At 37.7% G+C, this 19582-nt stretch overlaps 1 protein-coding gene across 2 annotated transcripts in view; it reads left to right on the top strand.

Moving 5' to 3' along the window:
* Positions 1–19582, top strand: part of LOC126267500 (vacuolar protein sorting-associated protein 4) — a 153447-nt gene that overhangs the window by 78169 nt on the left and 55696 nt on the right. For both annotated transcript variants that reach the window (XM_049972805.1, XM_049972797.1), the window contains exon 6: positions 14841–15108. In XM_049972805.1, coding sequence (XP_049828762.1) covers positions 14841–15108 — 268 coding nt within the window. The remainder of the gene's footprint in view (positions 1–14840; positions 15109–19582) is intronic.

Genomic DNA, 19582 nt, shown 5'->3' with positions numbered 1-19582 from the left:
ACACACACACACACACACACAGACATTCTCGATCTGTGCATTCTAAATGCTCATGCTCTCCACCAGTTAGTAACAGGGCGAAAAATGGCACTCAGAGTTTCACCTTTCTCTTGTAAGGGAGATTTTAGAAAAATTGCTACAGAATGGAAAAAAGCTGGTAGGGGCAGGTACTACAATGACAGGAATCCTCTGCAATTCACAGGGAAAAATTTTCCAGCTGTTATTGTGAGTGAACATTTGGAGAAAAGTAAACTAATGGGCAGACGCGTGGTTTGCATGAAACAGAAGGTGTGCCAGGAAACTATATATCAATGCAAAACTTGCAACGTTCCATTATGTGTTGTACCCTGCTTTTAGACTTATCATATAGAGAAGCACTACTAATCATTGGGAACTAAATTGACACTTCTGAATGAATTACTTGAAAAAAGGAAGCAAAAATAATTTAAAAAAAAAATACCAATCTGTTTTTAACTTCGCCAGTGATGGTCCAAAGCCAGGATCGAAAAAGAAGGATGGGAAATAGATGCAGCAAGTGTAAGATTATCCAAACAGTGCCTCACATCTTCATATATAGCAGTTTGCCGGCACATGAATGGTCTTGGTAATTGAGATGGCGCAATATCTGTACTGTGACAATGCAGTTAGGCGGAGTACATTGCGCCAGTATAACAAAACCCATCTATTAATCTATGTACGATATATTTAAATTATTAACACCTAACATATACAGTTATATTATTTTATCCTTAGTAGTACAAATACAGATCACATTCGGTCTACTTGTACAAAACCTGTTTCCAAATGCCTTTGGTCAAGAAATAAGATACCAAAAAAGAAGTATTGACTATATCTTGCTCTCATCTTTTCATAAAAATCAACATCTTTTTGACTAATTTGTAGATTATTGGAAAATAGTAGGGGAATAAAAATTTTTTATTCCATATCTTTATGCTACCAATCTATTGCACTCTAAATTTCATTTTCATCATGCGTTTACTCCGCTAGATATGCGTATCCGAAGTTTACATTGTTTTTGAGTCTGATTTTCGCACCCAACTTTCATTCCAATTATACAGCTTGAAATGTCTTATAGAACATAGTTTTTGTAGCAAAATCAGAATGAAAATGCCACATTTTTACAAAATCTTCAGTTTTGCGCTTAATTTATTCAGTACTGGAAAGTGATACACAAATGAAACTTTATATTTGAGAACCTTGCGTTGTTAGGTTACTACATACCAAGTTTTGCGTTCGTCATAGCATTAGTCGAGTAGATGCAAGAAGCCAGACTTAGAAATTTTATATATATTTTATATATACTGCTCTGAGTCCGGTAGTGGCTCCGAAGGACAAGCACTTAGCCCAGGTAGGCGGATTGCACCACAGGCTGCAGCGCCTCAGCACAACCAGTTGATTGTGCACCTCCAGCAGTCAAAGGATTAATTATGGCTAAAAGTTCTCATTATCACTCATACAAAGCTAAAGAAAAACTTAGTTGTTGAAGAAACAGAGAATGTTGGAAACTGTGCAGCAGGAAGAAGTGCGATGAGAGCAAGGCTTCTGTTCATGACTGGCAAAAAGCAAACTGTGGCTTCAAGAAATGAATGATAATTGCCTGGCATTCTGGATCCAAAGCAAAGCATCCAGATCTCAGAAAAAGGCTCTGCAATTATTCAGATGAGAAGCGACAAAATGGATGTGCAGCGGCTGGTGAAATGTGCCAAATCAAATGTGACAACTCAGAGCATTGGCTTTAGCCAAAGAACTAGGCATAACCAATTTCAAAGCTAGCTGGAGCTGGCTTTCAAAATTTTTCAGTTGAAATGGCTTAGGCTCCCGTAGGGAAAGCTACTATCTCTCAATGGCTTCCAGATGATTATGGGGAAAAAACAGTGAATTTTCATTGCTGCATGATAAATTTGTGCTATGAACATTCCTCCATATTATTGCAGATAGGTAACACAGATCAAGCACATGTATTTTTAGGTGCCACTGAAAACCGTGAACAGGAAAGGCAGATCCAGCGTAATGAAATGAACTGGCAGCAGTGAGAAGCAAATGTTTACAGTGATGCTGTGTGTAACTGGTGATTGACAATTATGTGATATTTGAAAGGAAAACAATTTTGAAAATATCGGTGAAAGGCATATTGCTGAGAGTGAATGTATGCTAAATTTTTGTGTAGGCAGAAAAGCTTTCGAATATATTTATGAACTAGAAAACCAAATAGAAAAATACCGTAATTCTTCATTTTCTATCAAAAAGAGCGAACTGTCACTATGTTCATGTAATGTAAAACTTTCTACTGCTGCTGCTGCTTTTGTTGTGGTCTTCTGTCCAAAGACTGGTTTGATGTAGCTCTCCAAGCTATGCTATCCTGTGCAAACCTCTTCCTCTCCTAGTAACTACTGCTACCTACATCCCTCTGAATCTGCTTACTATATTAATCTCTTAGTTTCTCTCTACAATTTTTATCCCCCTACAAATGTTCCCCTCCAGTACTAAACTGGTGATATCTTGATGCCTCAGAATGTTTCCTATCAACTGATCCTTCTTTTAGTCAGATTTTACCACAAATTTCTCTTCTCCCCAATTCTATTTAGTTCCTCCTCATTTGTTACGTGATCTAACCATCTAAATAGTTCAAATGGCTCTGAGCACTATGGGACTCAACTGCTGTGGTCATCAGTCCCCTAGAACTTAGAACTACTTAAACCTAACTAACCTAAGGACATCACACACATCCATGCCCGAGGCAGGGTTCGAACCTGCGACCGTAGCAGTCGCACGATCTAGCCATCTAATCTTCAGCATTTTTCTGTAGCACTACATTCCAAAAACTTCTATTCTCCTCTTGTTTAAACTGTTTATTGTCCATGTTTCACTTACATACATGGCTACAGTCCATACAAAAACTTTCGGAAAGAACTTCCAGACACTTAGACTTATACTCGATAGTAACAAATTTCTCTTCATAAATATTTTGTTGCCATTGCCAGTCTACATTTTATATCCTCCCTACTTCAACCATCATCAGTTATTTTTCTTCCCAAATAGCAAAACTCATGTACTACTTTTAAGTGTCTCATTTTCTCATCTGATTCTCTCAGCATCACCTGAATTCGACTACATTCCATTATCCTCATTTTGCTTTTGTTGTTCGTCTTGTATCCTCCTTCCAAGGTACTGTCCATTCTGTTCAACTGCTCTTCAAAGTTCTTTGCATTACAATGTTATTAGCGAACCTCAAAGATTTTATTTTGTTCAATATACATATTGAATAATATTGGGGATAGGCTTCAACCCTGTCTCACTCCCTTCCCAACCACTGCTTTCCTTTCATGCCCCTCAACTCTTATAACTGCCATCTGGGTTCTGTACAAATCGTAAATAGCTTTTCGCTCCCTGTGTTTTACCCCTGCCACCCTTAGAATTTGAAAGAGAGTATTCCAGTCAACATTGTCAAAAGCTTTCTCTAAGTCTATCGCTACTGTGAAAGTAGGTTTATCTTTCCTTAACCTATCTTCTGTGAGGAATCGTACAGTCAGTATTGCCTCACGTGTTCCTATATTTCTCCAGAATCCAAACTGATCGTCCCTGAGGTCAGCCTCTACTAGTTTCTCCCTTCTTCTGGAAAGCATTTGTGTTAGTATTTTACAGCTGTGACTTATTAAGCTGATAGTCTGATAATTCTCACACCTGTTAGCACATGCTTTCTTTGGAATTGTGATTATTATATTCTTCTTGAAATCTCGTGATATTTCGCCTGTCTGATACATCTTGCTCATCAGACGGTAGAGTTTTGTCATGGATGGCTCTCCCAAGGCTATCAGTAGCTCTAAGTTTTTCAGCGCTTTGTCAAATTCTTCATACAGTATCATATTTTCATGCAGTATCGTATCTCCCTTCTCACCTTCCACTACGTTCTCTTCGCTTCCCATAATTTCGCTAAAGTACGTCTCCCATGTACAAACCCTCTACATACTCCTTCCACCTTTCTGCTTTCCCTTCCTTGCTTAGGACTGAATTCCGTCAGAACTCTTGATATCCATACAGGTGGTTCCCTTTTCTCCGAAGGTCTCTGACTTTCCTGTAAGCAGTATCTATCTTACCCCCTAGTGACATTGCTTCTACATCCCTACATTTGTCCTCTGGCCATTTGTGCGTAGCCATTTTGCACTTCTTGTCAGTTTAATGTTTTAGACATTTGTATTCCTTTTCTCCCGCTTTATTTATTACATTTTTATATATTTTTTCTTTCGTCAACTAAATTCACTATCTCTTGGGTTACACAAGGATTTCTTGTAACCCTCATCTTTTTACTTACTTCATGATCAACTGCCTTCACTATTTCATCTATCAAAGCCACCCATTCTTCTTCTTCTTCTTCTTCTGTATTACTTTCCCCTGCTCTTGTCAATCATTCCCTAATGCTCCCTCTGAAACCCTCTACAACCTCTGGTTGTTTCAGTTTATCAAGGTCCTAACTCCTTAAATTCCCGCCGATTTGCAGTTTCTTCTGTTTTAATTTGCAGTTCATAACCAAAAAATTGTGGTCAGAGACCACATCTGCCCCATGGAAGTGTCGTACAATTTAAAATCTGGTTCCTAAATCTCTGTTCAACCATTGTGTAATAATTTGCAACCTTCCTGTGTCTCCAGATCTCTTCCACCTATGCAACCTCCTCTCATGATTCTTAAACCAAGTGTTAGCTCTGATTAAGTTATGCTCTGTGCAAAATTCTACCAGGTGGCTTCCTCTTTCATACCTTTGCCCCAGTCTGTATTCACCTACTACTTTTCCTTCTCTTCCTTTCCCTACTATTGAATTCCAGTCCCCCATGACTATTAAATTTTCAGCTTCCTTAACTATCTGAATAATTCCTTTTATCTCATCATACAGTTCCTCAATCTCCTCCTCTTCATGTCTACCTTGGCTGCAATAATGTGTTCACGATGCTGTTTGTAGTAGCATATATGCACTCCCCTTTTTCTTAAAACACCCTACTCCTGCAGTACCCCTATTTGATTTTGTATTTATAACTATGTATTCACCTCACCATGAGTCCTGTTCCTCCTGCTACCGAATTTTACTAATTCCCATTATATCTAACTTTAACGTAGCCATTTCCCTTTTTAAATTTTCTAACCTATTTGCTCATCCCTTCCCTATTGATGCTCATTTTTAGCGTGGGACCAGTTGCAAAAATAGTTAATGATACTTAAGAAAGCTTACTCCTAGTTCTAATGAAATCAGCTGCTAGTTTGGATGATTGATTATTTTTCGTGCAAGTAGAAAATATTAGCGTAGTGCATTTCTTCCACAGATTGTGCAAAATCTGGTCAGTGAGCACTTGTGTAAGTCTGGTACAACTTCTCTGTGACAAGCTGGATCTCCTTTCATCAGTAATCTAGAAAGTGATAGCCATGATAGAGAAAAATCTTCTTTATTTCTCTTAATGTTAATTCATGATGTAAAATCCGTAGTGTTCATCGATGATATAAATTGGCTTATTACCCTCTCAAGGGCAGGATGGAAGGATGTAAGAAACGTACAGTAACAAAACTTAAATAGCGAAATGGTTTCGACTAAAGTAAGAAAATGTGTTGGTAGTATCCATGGAGAGGATTCTACTTACTATAATTGAAAGTAAAGCAAACAATTGTTACTGACGATTAGTGTGTTAACACGTGCCATTAGAGTGCACCTCGTTATGAGGAAGAACACTGTCAGATTAGGACATTGCACTGTTGGGGAGTGCTTGAATGATTTGTGAGTGGTGTTGCTTCCTAGCATTAAACAGAAGAGGAAAGGGATTAAACATAACAAAAATCGAATCTTCTTTCCCACTTTTATTTCTCAGCAGATAGATGCAATCCACACTGTTACACAAAACTTCATTACAGTAAAGCCCCGTTTTTATGTTCCTACATTTTACATTTTCCTGCTTTTTACCTTCATTTTTGTTGGTTCCAACAGAAGTCCTATTTTTTAAATACAATGATTTCCTGTTATTAAGGATTCCATGTTACATCATTTCCTGGAAATTAAAGTTTCTTTGACGTTATTATGACCTTTAACATTGATTTTCATACAGATTCCTGCAAAAAGTGCTTTGTAGTCCTGCTCAAAGTCATCCTTGGAACAAAGCAGAAAACACAGACTATATGCAAAGTTACTGGTCACGCAACATAGTGTTAAGCACGGTATGCAAGATTTGCTTAAAACACTAAAGTAAGCAGTCCTTGTAAACAAAGATCAGTAGGCACAAAATCTACAGCTTGTTGCTAACACGGTCACTCATTTCAGAGACAATCTGGGTGAGAAAGAGGGTGGAAATTATCATGTTATGGAGCATCTTGAGGAGAAATGTTTATGTCCATGATCAGGTTGTACAAACTTAAGACTGCACACACCTAATATGGATTAGTGTGTCCCAAGCGAAAGTAACTACAATTCTCAAAAGCCTGTTATAGAGACGGCCTTCTTCAAAAGTGGTGTTTATTTGTACAAATTACTCTGAAATTAAAGTAAAGCTGTTGTAACACAATGCAATGATGAGAATGTAGGTTGCTACTAGATTAATTACTATCAGATCATTTAAGTTGTCAAAATTGAAAACAGAAGACAATTGAAGTGGAATGTTCCGAATCATGTCACAAATAGAACTAGGCAAGAAGTCTTCTTGTTTCTAAAAAAATTAAAATGATTACTGTATAGTTAATTAAGAATTCTGAAACAAAATGTGCCATTAAATTAAACTTGACTAACAGTAGTCAGTAAAATTTATATTCTAATTTTTCCATCCAGTAACTGCTTCTTCGTATGCAACAAGCGAGCTGTAATTCTAACAATGATACTGCGAAGAAAATACCGTACCAGTGATAATAAGCAAACAATCACTAGTGTTCTGTAGCAACCTGAATCAGTGCCTAAGAGTGAAAAAATTAGAAAAGATGGGAAATGTCTTTTGGTTGAAGAAAAAATGTTGTTTCTGTAATGTGTAGGTTTGAATGTTGGATCTCGAGTTCAACTAGCAAAGGAACCAGGACTTTCCGCTTCCAGTCTGAACTCGATTATGAGAAAACGGCTCAGCATTGAAACCAATGCGAGACAGTCTGGTTCAAAGGCAAAAATAAAGTCAGCCATCAGCATATGATCATTTGAATAAACTTCTTGCATAGTGGTTTGTTAGCATGAGCACGACAGGAATTAGACTTCATTGCAACATACCGAGAGAAAAAGTGCATCAGATTGCTGCAAAAGTGGGAATCACCAGCTTCACATCAAATTGTGTTGATAGTGGGACTGTGGACCAATGGAAAAAAATTGCAAAATATCTTTAAAGATTATGGTGTAGAAATTATTTTTAATGTTGCTGAAGCTAGTCTTTCTTTTTTACAGCTTAACACTAAGTAAGACCTTACGTTTTAAAGGTGAGAAATGCTGTGGTGGCAAACTGAGTAAGCAGAGGATAGCCACTTTACTTATGTCCAGTGCTTATGAGTTGGAAAAATTAACTCCTTTCATAATTGGTACAACAATGCATGAATGACCAGTTCCATCTTCCTAAGATGGGGGCAAAAAATAGGAAAATAGTGCTGCACCTTGACACGTGTCCAGCACACACTGACAATGTGCAGCTCAGAAATATTAAGTTGATATTCTTGGCTACTAATTGTACAAGTGAGCTTCAGCCATTACATTCATTTATTTAAATGGAAATATAGAAAAATGTTTGTTCAGAAACCTTTATTTGTGCACAATAGTGGCGTGGAACCAAAATCTATGACCATATCACTTTTGGATTCTATATATTATGTATCCAAAGCCTGGATGGATGTTGGTTCCTATTTCTAACTGTTTCTCGGAAGCAGGGTTTGAGTTCACAGAAAGCACACTGGAACCTCTGGAAGAAGATTTGTCTGAGCCTACAGATTTTTCTGTGATAGACATATTGTCTATGTTTCAAGAATATGTAGGTGTTGATGCATCATTCGTCACTTGAAAGTACCAACAGTAGATAGCATCATTACCAACATCATAAAGAAAGGAAGAGAGAGGTGATTGGTGAAGAGGATGATACCAAAAACTAGTTGTGCCAAGCAGTAGAGAAACTATGGAAGCTCTTAACATTGAGGCAGTACATTAGTAGTTACATCAGGTGGCAATAGAGCGTTTGATGCTTTGTATACCGTAGAGAGACAAGCAAGCTAACTACAGTTAAAAAGGAACAGAAACAATTATTTAAGATTTTTAAATAGGCAAAATTTAAATTGTTCTAATTTCATATTTTTGAATAATATGAAGAGAATGACGGTAAGAGTAACTTATTCACTTTCACTTGTTGTGTTTTCCATGCTTTCCTATTTTTTCAGGCTTGACACAGGTTCTAGAAATCAGGGAATATTCTGGGAAATTCAAACTGTCAGGTAAATCAGGGAAATATTAGGGAAATTTGAAAAAACACTGGAAAAATCCCATTTTTGTCTCAGTAGATGAAATGGTTTGTTTACTGAGGTGTCATGCATCGTCGCTGGCTGGGTGCAGCTGAGTAAATGCACTGCTTCCTGACTCCCTCATTACTACTACTTCTCCCCTCAGCTTGCAGCCAGTGCTGCCGCCACTTCTTGCCACTAGTTTAGCAGCTGCCGATGAGAGGCAGGGAGGTGTGAGGAGTGGTTTGTTTGACTCTGATTTTCAGGGACTGTAGATGCAGCGACCAGAGATAGCGGTCATGTAAACTTGAGTTGAGTCTGAGTGATAGTTTCAATGTGTGTATGTGCTCTCGTTTTCTGACAAAGGCTATGGCGGAAAATTTAGTTGCGAGAGTATGATTGTCTTCTCTACTGGCTGTCTGTGGCTCAGCAATCATCTTTATGGTGAATTGCTACATATCCTCATTATTATTGATTCTCAGAATATTTGAACAAGCTATCTGTTTGTTGCATGGATTGATCACCGTGGTCTCATTTCATTAACATACTGTCTGTGGCTCATAAGTAGCTGATCACACTAGTGGGTTTCCACGATGGGCTAAAAGTGGAGTCCATTTCTGCAGGTATCTGTAATGGATTGGGCCTGCCAATCTAAAGCCCAATGTTTCCCACTAATATGCTGGCCCTACCCGTCTATCTGCCTGCAGACTGGGTCTGCTTGTGTGTGGCATAATGCAGCTGATGTTGAGGATTTACCCATGGACCCAGGACTGTGGTGCTCCTATGTGGGCCAGAGGCTGCAGGCGTTGGATTTCAGGAGTTGTCACTGTCTCACTGCAAGTGCATTGTACAGTGTGGCGTTTTATAGACATTTTATTTGTTGCAGTACATTCTTGGCACTTCAAAAATAGTTTATATGCTAGAAAGTATGGTCAATAAGAAGAAGAAGAAGACAATTGTGGCGGTTTGTACGCTATGTACCCATATATTTCTCAAAATAAAAATCACACACCACCTGTAAAATAATAAATGTAATGCAGTGGGTAATAACTGCCAATATAAACGTAGTAGAACCAACATTTTGTTGGCAGTCACCTTCAGTGTTGGTTTACACAATTCTTCCCCTCCATACACACTTCTTTCAAGAGGCCTACTTTTTTGTGAGGTTATTTCTGAAATCAGTGAAGATATTTTAAGTCCACCTTGCGACTCCAAGCAAATAAGTATTTTTGCCACCAATGTGTTTCATTTTAGTGAAATAAATCAGTTGTCTTAATAAAACACACACACACACACACACACACACACACACACACACACACACACACTATTTGGCTTGCTTCCTCCATCTAAAAAAGGTTCATTACAAAAGATGTTGATGTTAGTGCTTAAGATTCTTGCTCTCATCAGGAAATGTAATTTCCTTCCAAATTTTATTATTATTATTACTATTATTATTATTATTAATTTTTTTTGTCAGTCCACTGAAAAGTGTGAAAAGCAGTTTTTACTGTCTGAAGCACACAGCTACACAACTCAATTATTTCTTTTATTTATTTTTTTCAATGTGTCATTCTGATCCCTAACGTGGCAATCCTCACAAATATGTTAAGCATGGTAGCCTCATAGCTTAAAATGCTTAGAAGGGGAGAGTCCACCGATTTGGGATGAACTGTGCCAGTAGAATCAGGTAGATGGCAGTTCCAGGTTCCTAGAATATCTTGCCTTAGTTGGCCATAGGAAAAGGTAAAATCCCCTCTAAATGTTTTTGATTAGCGTATCAGAGATTTTTGAGGAACAGTGGTCAAGTCAGTGGCACGGCACAGTGGTCCAGCACCCTAACCAGAAATTCTCCAACTCGGGTTTGTTTCTAACTTTTATTTATTTTTTTAATTAATTGATATCCATCTAAACAGGACTTGTTTTAAATGATACATTTCTGGTGGTTCACGATTTCAGTTGTCTTCCGTAGCAACATTCTGTAGGTAAAAATATCGAAATTACAACTTTTAATGAAAATTTTCTAAAAAATTTCACCAATATTCTCCCTTAAACATTTCCAGTTAACACAGAAAAGGCATTAGCACTGATGGTTTTATTGCATGTTTGAGTCCTGTAGCAATAGCTGTGGGTCTCTCTCTCTCTCTCTCTCTCTCTCTCTCTCTCTCTCTCTCTCTCTCTCGTGTGTGTGTGTGTGTGTGTGTGTGTGTGTGTGTGTGTGTGTGTGTGTGTGTGTGTTTTTAACCTTAGGCCACTTTTAAGTTAATAAACTAGAAAATCTAGAATGTTATTTATGTATTTATTATTAGTAAAAAATAAAATTTCCCTGTACTCTATGTATTCATAATGACAAAGGCAGTGTTATTACAAAATGCAAAATAATATGTATAACATTACTATTACTGTAAATATCAACACCAAAACAATTATCTTCTACATAACTTGTAAAATTGTTTGTTATTGGACATATTTTTCTGAAGAATGAATTTTCTCCAGAAGTTTCTCAATATGTTTCAGGTAATTGAAAAACTCAATGCAGCTGTATGTGAAATTTATAATGGCAAGCAACAGTGTTTTCAGCTTTACAACTTTCAATTGTGGTTGTTTTTTTAACACTCTACAGGTACATTAGTGCCTCACAGTGATTGTCTAAATTCTACCACCTTAGAAAAGTTGCTGAATGGTAATATTTGAGAGGAGAAATATTGAAACATTTCCAATGATTTCAAATGAACTTCTTTTCCCCATTATTCCACTGATCAATTTTGTCTGCAGAAGCAAATTGCTCAACATAAACAAATTCACTGAAATTGGCATTATCATTTATATTTGTTGATTCGTAGATGCAGCTTTAGTCATTGGTGTATATATTTCAACACCACTCCATTTTAGGACATTGCTAAGCATGCTCCTTACAAATATCTCATACACTTCAGATCTGTTAGTCTATGTTATAGAAAGCATATTCTGCTTTTTGGAAATCTACTTCCACCTCACTTTCATCTTCTAATTCGTAGAGAGCAAATTTTACAATGCCTGGGATAAAATGGTTCTCCTTTTTCTCTGTCATATTTTCTTTCAATGTGGAAAGAGCCTTGGCTCCTTCAACACCTGTATAAACTCAACTTCTACCTGGAGATCGGCTAGTGGAAAGTTGTGGCTCGGTTGTGGATAAAAAGAACAGCAGCTTTTGCAGTGGGGTTTCAAAAAAGAATTTTACTGTCACTGGATTGTTTCCCTGTCTAATCCTTCAAAAAGTGCAAGAACTCTTCAAAGTGCTGATGTTAATGCTAATCATCTAATGTTACCATAACCTAATAAATTCCTTTACTCAACCTCACCAAAGCAGGGGAAATCCTTCAGTGATTATATTCATAACAGTACGTGTGTGAAGCTGATAAAAATTTTTGTGAACAACCATTCCTATATCAATAGGTAAAGAATTTGCACCAGTCTTAATAGTGCTGTGCACTATATGTTCTGCATATCCAACCCCAAGGATTCTTTACCATTTTAAATTTGTGAAAAAATATTTCTTGTTCCTTTATGTGCTATCCCATCAAAATTACTATTGGTACAATCACTACAGAACACAATTATTATGCTATCTAGGTTGTTTTTTGCAAGCCCATAAGACAGGTAATTGGTAACAATATTTGCTATTTCCCCGGGGTGTTCATAAAGTTCCAAAATTTGGACACAGACACCCTGTAATGGTAAAAAGTTCCTAATCACACAGGAAAAATCTTTTTCTCCCTGTGATTGGAAGCATCTGAATAACTCACTTCCTGCAACTGTTTTTGTAACATTTCACAAGACTGAGAGGCAAATACAATCACAACAATGGCTTCAGTCTTTGTGCAACTTCAAGAGAAATTATGTTCAAACCAATTTCTTACTACTTTCGAAGTACAGTCATTTGAGTGAAAACTATGATTTTCTTCAACCACATGATAAGCCCAGGCTCCTTCAGTTCCAGCAAAGTGCAGTTTGCAGTCTGTTGTGGAATTTGGCTGGAAAAATGAAGTTACACTTCCGGATGACACAGCAGCAATATCCACCTTTTAATGTTTACTTTCACTTGGATGTTGCTCAGTGCTGCTCTTCCCTCAAAGGTACATGCAAAACTCGGTGTTACAAATGATGCAGACTGCAGAATTGGAAAGCGTTTTCTTTATGATTGTGTTCATATGATAGAAGATAAATTATAAGTAAAAAAGGCTTAATATTTCATGATTTATCATAATTATTACAAGTTAATTTAAAACTCTCCATAAATTACAAGTCTTATGCCATACGCTAAGATACTTTTATTTTCAGTGCAGCAATGAACACACATTTTCGTTTTGGCATCTTGAATCTCTCACAGAACTGCCAAAACAATGCACATCACACTCAGACTGTCAGTGAGAGAATGGAATCAAATTATCAAAGTGAAGTGTGGGAAACAAAACAATGTAGACAGTGTGGTCATTTAGATGATTTGTTACTCGTAACAAATTTTGTCCATCAATAACATAACTTTCATTCTAAGCAATTATGAGCATAAAGATTTAAAATAACATAGTATAACATAGAAAATAAAAAAAATAAAGCCACTTTCTAATAAAATGGGACAGAGAAGTGACCTGACGAAATCAGTTGGGACACTGGGAGAGCAAGTTGAAAAAAGCTACTGTCCCATTCAAAATGGGACATCCGGTCACTTAAACTTACACAGCATAGTACAGTTTAACCGCTTTGGGGAAACTTTAGCCCATGTATTTTATGTATGCGAGAGCCTGCCAGTAAATTTGGTCCTCCAGTTGCTGGCACTATCAAGAAATTAGAACAACAATATAGGAATGTTGTTATTACTTACTCCAAGTCAGGGAAACTAACAAAAGCGGTTGAGGCAAAAGTTTTGGAGACTACATTAAAACCATTGTTGCTAACAACAAATTCCTTCTAGTGGTGGATCGTGGGGTGGCCAAGCAGATTTCTCATTGTGTTATGATGCATAAAAGACTCTGAGATGCTCCTGAATTGCTACAAGGTTGAGAATTATTGTAAGAATAAAATGCAATTAAAATACACTCAGTTGTCAGCATCAGTTTACTGCTCCTGATGCAGGTTATTCATCAAAACTCACAGAGGAAAGGCCTTCATTTATAAGCTTGAATGAAGTATACTTTCCACTGAGGCATATTTTGGAAAAGTGTTCTTGCTCAAAAAAATAGTGGAATAAAATGTGCATAGTGTGAACAATATAATTAATTTCTAGAATTTTCAGAAGTTTTACTCTTTAATAAATAACCAAATTGTGCAAATCAACTGTTTAAATATATTAATTAATTATAGTAACCATAACTGAAGGGAATATATAAATTGAACTATTTAAATTTTATAGTTCAAAGTGTGGGACCAATGGCATTTGTAGTCTGGTCCCTTCAACCCCCACAAACCAACCAACCAGTTCTGAGTGTAACATTGGAGGGTGGTAGGGGGGAATACAATAACAGCAAGAATTGAACCAGAACTGGCAAATTGCCAGTCGGTGCACTTGTCCATTACACTCACTAACTTGGCCATTGTTGCTCAAAAAATCCGCCCACAATCTACTCAAAAATCTTTATAGTGTTTTTTTACCTTTTCATGTGGTCCCCTCAGGCAAGATAGTCTAGGAACTTAAAAGGGCCATCTACGTGCTTCTACTCACACATTTTGTGCCATATTGGCCTTGTGCCATCCATTTTTGGTCATAATAAAAAAAGTCTGTGTTATTTGTGTGTGTGATTCACTTGTAAATGAGCTCTCCTTTTTAATTAGTCTCACAAGGAATAAGAAATTCTGCAGCTGTAGTGGTCTTATGGTAATGTTCTGTTTGTGTATACATTTTTAAAAAGTGAACAAACATAAACTAAGTGATGCAAGTATTAAGTTAGAATTCAAATCCAATAAAAACAGAAATGGCACTCTAAACTGTAATTTCCCATCTAACAAGCTGAGTCAGTCAGTTCAATAGTTGGAAGAAAAGACCACATCATCTTGAAAAGGACCATGTCTTGTAAAGCACTGGGGTGTTCAAACCAGTTTCCGGTTTGAGGACAACTTTACTTTCAATGTGCATTTGGATTAGTTGTCTGTGAGTAACTTATCTCTATCACCACTATTATTTCACGATTAATTTTCGCACATCCTACTTCGCTGTCCTGGGATGTTCTGTACAACAAGTGACTGGCAATTTTTAAGTTGTTGTATTTGTAGTATAACACCTAATTGTCTTCATTACTACTCAGAACCTACAGAATTGTAACTGTATGATGATTACATGTAATAAAATTTATTGATACTTATCAACAACAGTTCAGTCATTGTTATATTCTGTTATTCATTTTGAATGTATGTATTTCTTCCAGCCACCAGGTACTGGTAAATCATATTTAGCTAAAGCTGTAGCAACTGAAGCTGACAATTCAACATTTTTCTCCGTTTCTTCTTCCGACCTGGTGTCTAAGTGGCTGGGAGAATCTGAAAGATTGGTGAAGAATCTGTTTGAGCTAGCTAGACAACGCAAACCAAGTATAATATTTATTGATGAAGTGGATTCATTGTGCTCATCACGTTCTGACAATGAATCAGAATCAGCCAGGCGCATAAAAACAGAATTCCTCGTTCAGATGCAAGGTAAGTCAGCAATATTTGTACATAGTTGCTAAATAAGAAAATTACAAGGCCTGCTTCAGATCAGTAAGGCTATACGACATATTAAATAAATGTAAGGAAATACAGGGATGGGTGGCAGCTATATGACTTTTATAGAACTGAATGACTTATTGCCAGAATGGTAATACATATTATCACCACCAGAAGTGTTTTAACTTCAGAAGTAAGGCATCACATAATCTGTAAATACTTTTTATAAAAGTGAAACTATATGCTATATATACAGATGATTCACACATTGCCTAATTGTAGCTCTATGAACCTTTGGTCTCCTACCAGAAAAAGGAGGGGGGGGGGGGGGGGGGGGGAATAACTGGAGTCACCTATCGTACATGTTTTCCGTCATTGGTTTACTGCAGATTACCGAAGTGACATGAGGGCAACAAATAAAATGGGCTATTGACATCACCATAAAAAAAATCAAATACTGAAGTATTCCATAAGTCACTGAAAGATGGTGCAGGGCACTGTTGTCACCATATAGAATCAAAGTGTGAAGTTGTAAATGAGTTGTGCAGGGCTCCTGTGGGTCATTCCTTGGCAGTTCAACCATAAAAGAAAGATTTTATCACTCAACATCTCAGAATTGAATGAAATGGGGCTCCCTCTGGAGCTAAGTAAACGATAGCAAATTTTAGTATTCTCTCTCTCCGTTTTCATTTTTATGCTACTTGAATGATCGGTAGGCTTGTCAATTTGAGCATTGCAACAGCAAAAAAATGACACCTGCTTACATTTTGAAAATAACTTTTTTGTTTATTAATCATCCAAACAATGTGAAACTTGGAGATTGCACACTGTAGTCTAAGGGTTGTGGGAAAAATATCTCAAACCTATAAATAAAACCATTGAGACAGGGAATATATCCAGGGTGAAGCGAAATTTGCGCACTCAGGCTTCACAACACAACTCCTGATAGAAAAAAATGTCTCACAAGATTTCGTCCAGCGAGTACATCGAGCAGAAAAAGGACATTAAAGAATGGCAATCAGGCAACACTGTAACCACATGTACGGTAACTATCTCTGTTTGCATATATTAGTTGTGCTGTACAGTTGGTGCAGTGATCAGAGTTTTGTGTTAGCATGCAGAAGGTCGAGGTTTCGAACCTACATTAAGGCACTTTTTGTAATTTTATTTTATTTTTTTCTAATTTCATTCCGACATTTCCTGTTGTAATATACACTGTTTCTTAGCTCACATGTATCCTAAATTTGTGATATTTTGTACCGCTGAACATAACAAATACATGGTTGGACAAGTAAGAAATAGAGAATTGAAACAAATAACCTGTCATAAGACTTGTGTGAACGTGGTGGTCATACAACAGGACCTCCACGCCTGAGCCATTTCCCTGGAAGTGGTCTGTCCAAATACTGTCGCATATTAATTCCAGTGTGTAGAGGTGCACCATCATGTTGGAACCATATCCTCTGCCGAACATGTAGTGTAACATCTTCCAGTGCATTAGATAGGTAATTTGAGACGAATGCATGATACCTTCGTGCAGTCAGGCAACATGTAGGGGCCCAAACACCTATCGCCCCAATATTCTGGCCCAGATGTTGATACCAAATTGAACTTGATATCCACGGTTGCGGGTGACATGCAGGTCAACCTCACATGATGGTGGGCATTGTGCATATTGAAGACACTCTCATGAGCGAATGCTGGTTCATCCAACCATATTATGGTGTTCACAAAGTCATCGTTAGTTTCCTGTTGTTGTTGGAACCATTCACAGAATTGCATCCGCTGATGACGATCTACTGGATGCCCACCTTCAGAATTTAAAAGATAGTACTCCAGTCAACACTGTGAAAAGCTTTCTCTATAAATGTAGGTCAGCCTTTCCTTAGCCTGTCTTCTAAAATGACTTGTATAGTCAGTATTGCCTCCCATGTACCTACATTTCTGCAGAATCTAAACCAATCATCCCTGAGAATGGCTTCTGCCAGTTTTTCATTCATTCGTGTTGTTAGTATTGTGCAACAATGACTTACTAAATTGATAGTTTCATAATGTTCACACCTGTCAGCATCTACTTCCTTTGGAATTGGAATTACTGCATTCTTCTTGAAGTTTGGGGGTATTTCACTCAACTCATATATCTTGTACATCAGGTGGAATAGTTTTGCCATGGCTGGCTTTCCTAAGGCTATCAGTATTTCTGACAATGTTGTCTACTCTGACGGTCTTGTTTTGGCTTAGATTTTCCAGAGCTCTGTAAAATTCTTCTTGCAGAATCTTGGCTCCCTCTCATCTTCATCTACGTCCACTTATCTTCATGTAATATTGCATTCTAGTTTGTATCCATGTATAGACCCTTTGTACACTCTTTCCACCTTTCAACTGTCCCTTCCTTGCTTAGGAATGGTTTTCCGTCTGAGCTCTTGATATGCGTACAGCTGCTCCTTTTTCCCCAAAAGCATCTTTAATTTTCCTGTAGACAGTATCTATCTTTCCTCTAGTGAAATATGCTTCAAAATTGTTACATTTAAACTGTAGCCATTCCTGCACTCCCTGTCAATCTCCTTTTTTTTTTAAAATTTGTATTCTCTTTCACCTACTTCATTTGTTGCATTTTTAAATTTTCTCCTCATCAACCATGGACCTTGCCGTTGGTGGGGAGGCTTGCGTGCCTCAGCAATACAGATGGCCGTACCGTAGGTGCAACCACAACGGAGAGGTACCTGTTGAGAGGCCAGACAAACATGTGGTTCCTGAAGAGGGCAGCAGCCTTTTCAGTAGTTGCAGGGGCAACAGTCTGGATGATTGACTGATCTGGCCTTGCAACATTAATCAAAATGGCCTTGCTGTGCTGGTACTGCGAACGGCTGAAAGCAAGGGGAAACTACAGCCGTAATTTTTCCCGAGGACATGCAGCTTTACTGTATGATTAAATGATGATGGCGTCCTCTTGGGTAAAATATTCCGGAGGTAAAATAGTCCCCCATTCGGATCTCCGGGCGGGGACTACTCAGGAGGACGTCGTTATCAGGAGAAAGAAAACTGGCGTTCTACGAATCGGAGCGTGGAATGTCAGATCCCTTAATCGGGCAGGTAGGTTAGAAAATTTATAAAGGGAAATGGATAGGTTAAAGTTAGAGATAGTGGGAATTAGTGAAGTTCGGTGGCAGACTTTTGGTCAGGTGAATACAGGGTTATAAATACAAAATCAAATAGGGGTAATGCTGGTGTAGGTTTAATAATGAATAAAAAAATAGGAGTGCGGGTAAGCTACTACAAACAGCATAGTGAACGCATTATTGTGGCCAAGATAGACACAAAGCCCATGCCTACTACAGTAGTACAAGTTTATATGCCAACTAGCTCTGCAGATGATGAAGAAATTAATTAAATGTATGATGAGATAAAAGAAATTATTCAAGTAGTGAAGGGAGACGAAAATTTAATAGTCATGGGTGACTGGAATTCGTCAGTAGGAAAAGGGAGAGAAGGAAACATAATAGGTGATTATGGATTGGGGCTAAGAAATGAAAGAGGAAGCCGTCTGGTAGAATTTTGCACAGAGCATAACTTAATCATAGCTAACACTTGGTTCAAGAATCATAAAAGAAGGTTGTATACATGGAAGAATCCTGGAGATACTAAAAGGTATCAGATAGATTATATAATGGTAAGACAGAGATTTAGGAATCAGGTTTTAAATTGTAGGACATTTCCAGGGGCAGATGTGAACTCTGACCACAATCTATTGGTTATGAACTGTAGATTAAAACTGAAGAAACTGCAAAAGGTGGGAATTTAAGGACATGGGATCTGGCTAAGCTGAAAGAACCAGAGGTTGTACAGAGTTTCAAGGAGAGTATAAGGGAACAATTGACAGGAATGGGGGAAAGAAACACAGTAGAAGAAGAATGGGTAGCTCTGAGGGATGAAGTAGTGAAGGCAGCAGAGGATAAAGTAGGTAAAAAGACTAGGGCTGCTAGAAATAATTGGGTAACAGAAGAAATATTGAATTTAATTGATGAAAGGAGAAAATATAAAAATGCAGTAAATGAAGCAGGCAAAAAGGAATACAAACGTCTCAAAAATAAGATCGACAGGAAGTGCAAAATGGCTAAGCAGGGATGGCTAGAGGACAAATGTAAGGATGTAGAGGCTTATCTCACTAGGGGTAAGATAGATACTGCCTACAGGAAAATTAAAGAGAACTTTGGAGAGAAGAGAACCACGTGTATGAATATCTAGAGCTCAGATGGCAACCCAGTTCTAAGCAAAGAAGGGAAGGCAGAAAGGTGGAAGGAGTATATAGAAGGTTTATACAAGGGTGATGTACTTGAGGACAATATTATGGAAATGGAAGAGGATGTAGATGAAGACGAAATGGGAGATACGATACTGCGTGAAGAGTTTGACAGAGCACTGAAAGACCTGAGTCGAAACAAGGCCCCCGGAGTAGACAACATTC

Source organism: Schistocerca gregaria, chromosome 1 (assembly GCF_023897955.1).
Source record: "Schistocerca gregaria isolate iqSchGreg1 chromosome 1, iqSchGreg1.2, whole genome shotgun sequence".
NCBI lineage: Eukaryota > Metazoa > Arthropoda > Insecta > Orthoptera > Acrididae > Schistocerca > Schistocerca gregaria.
Note: the sequence above shows the minus strand (reverse complement) of the source record. Positions and strands in the feature narration are given on the sequence as shown.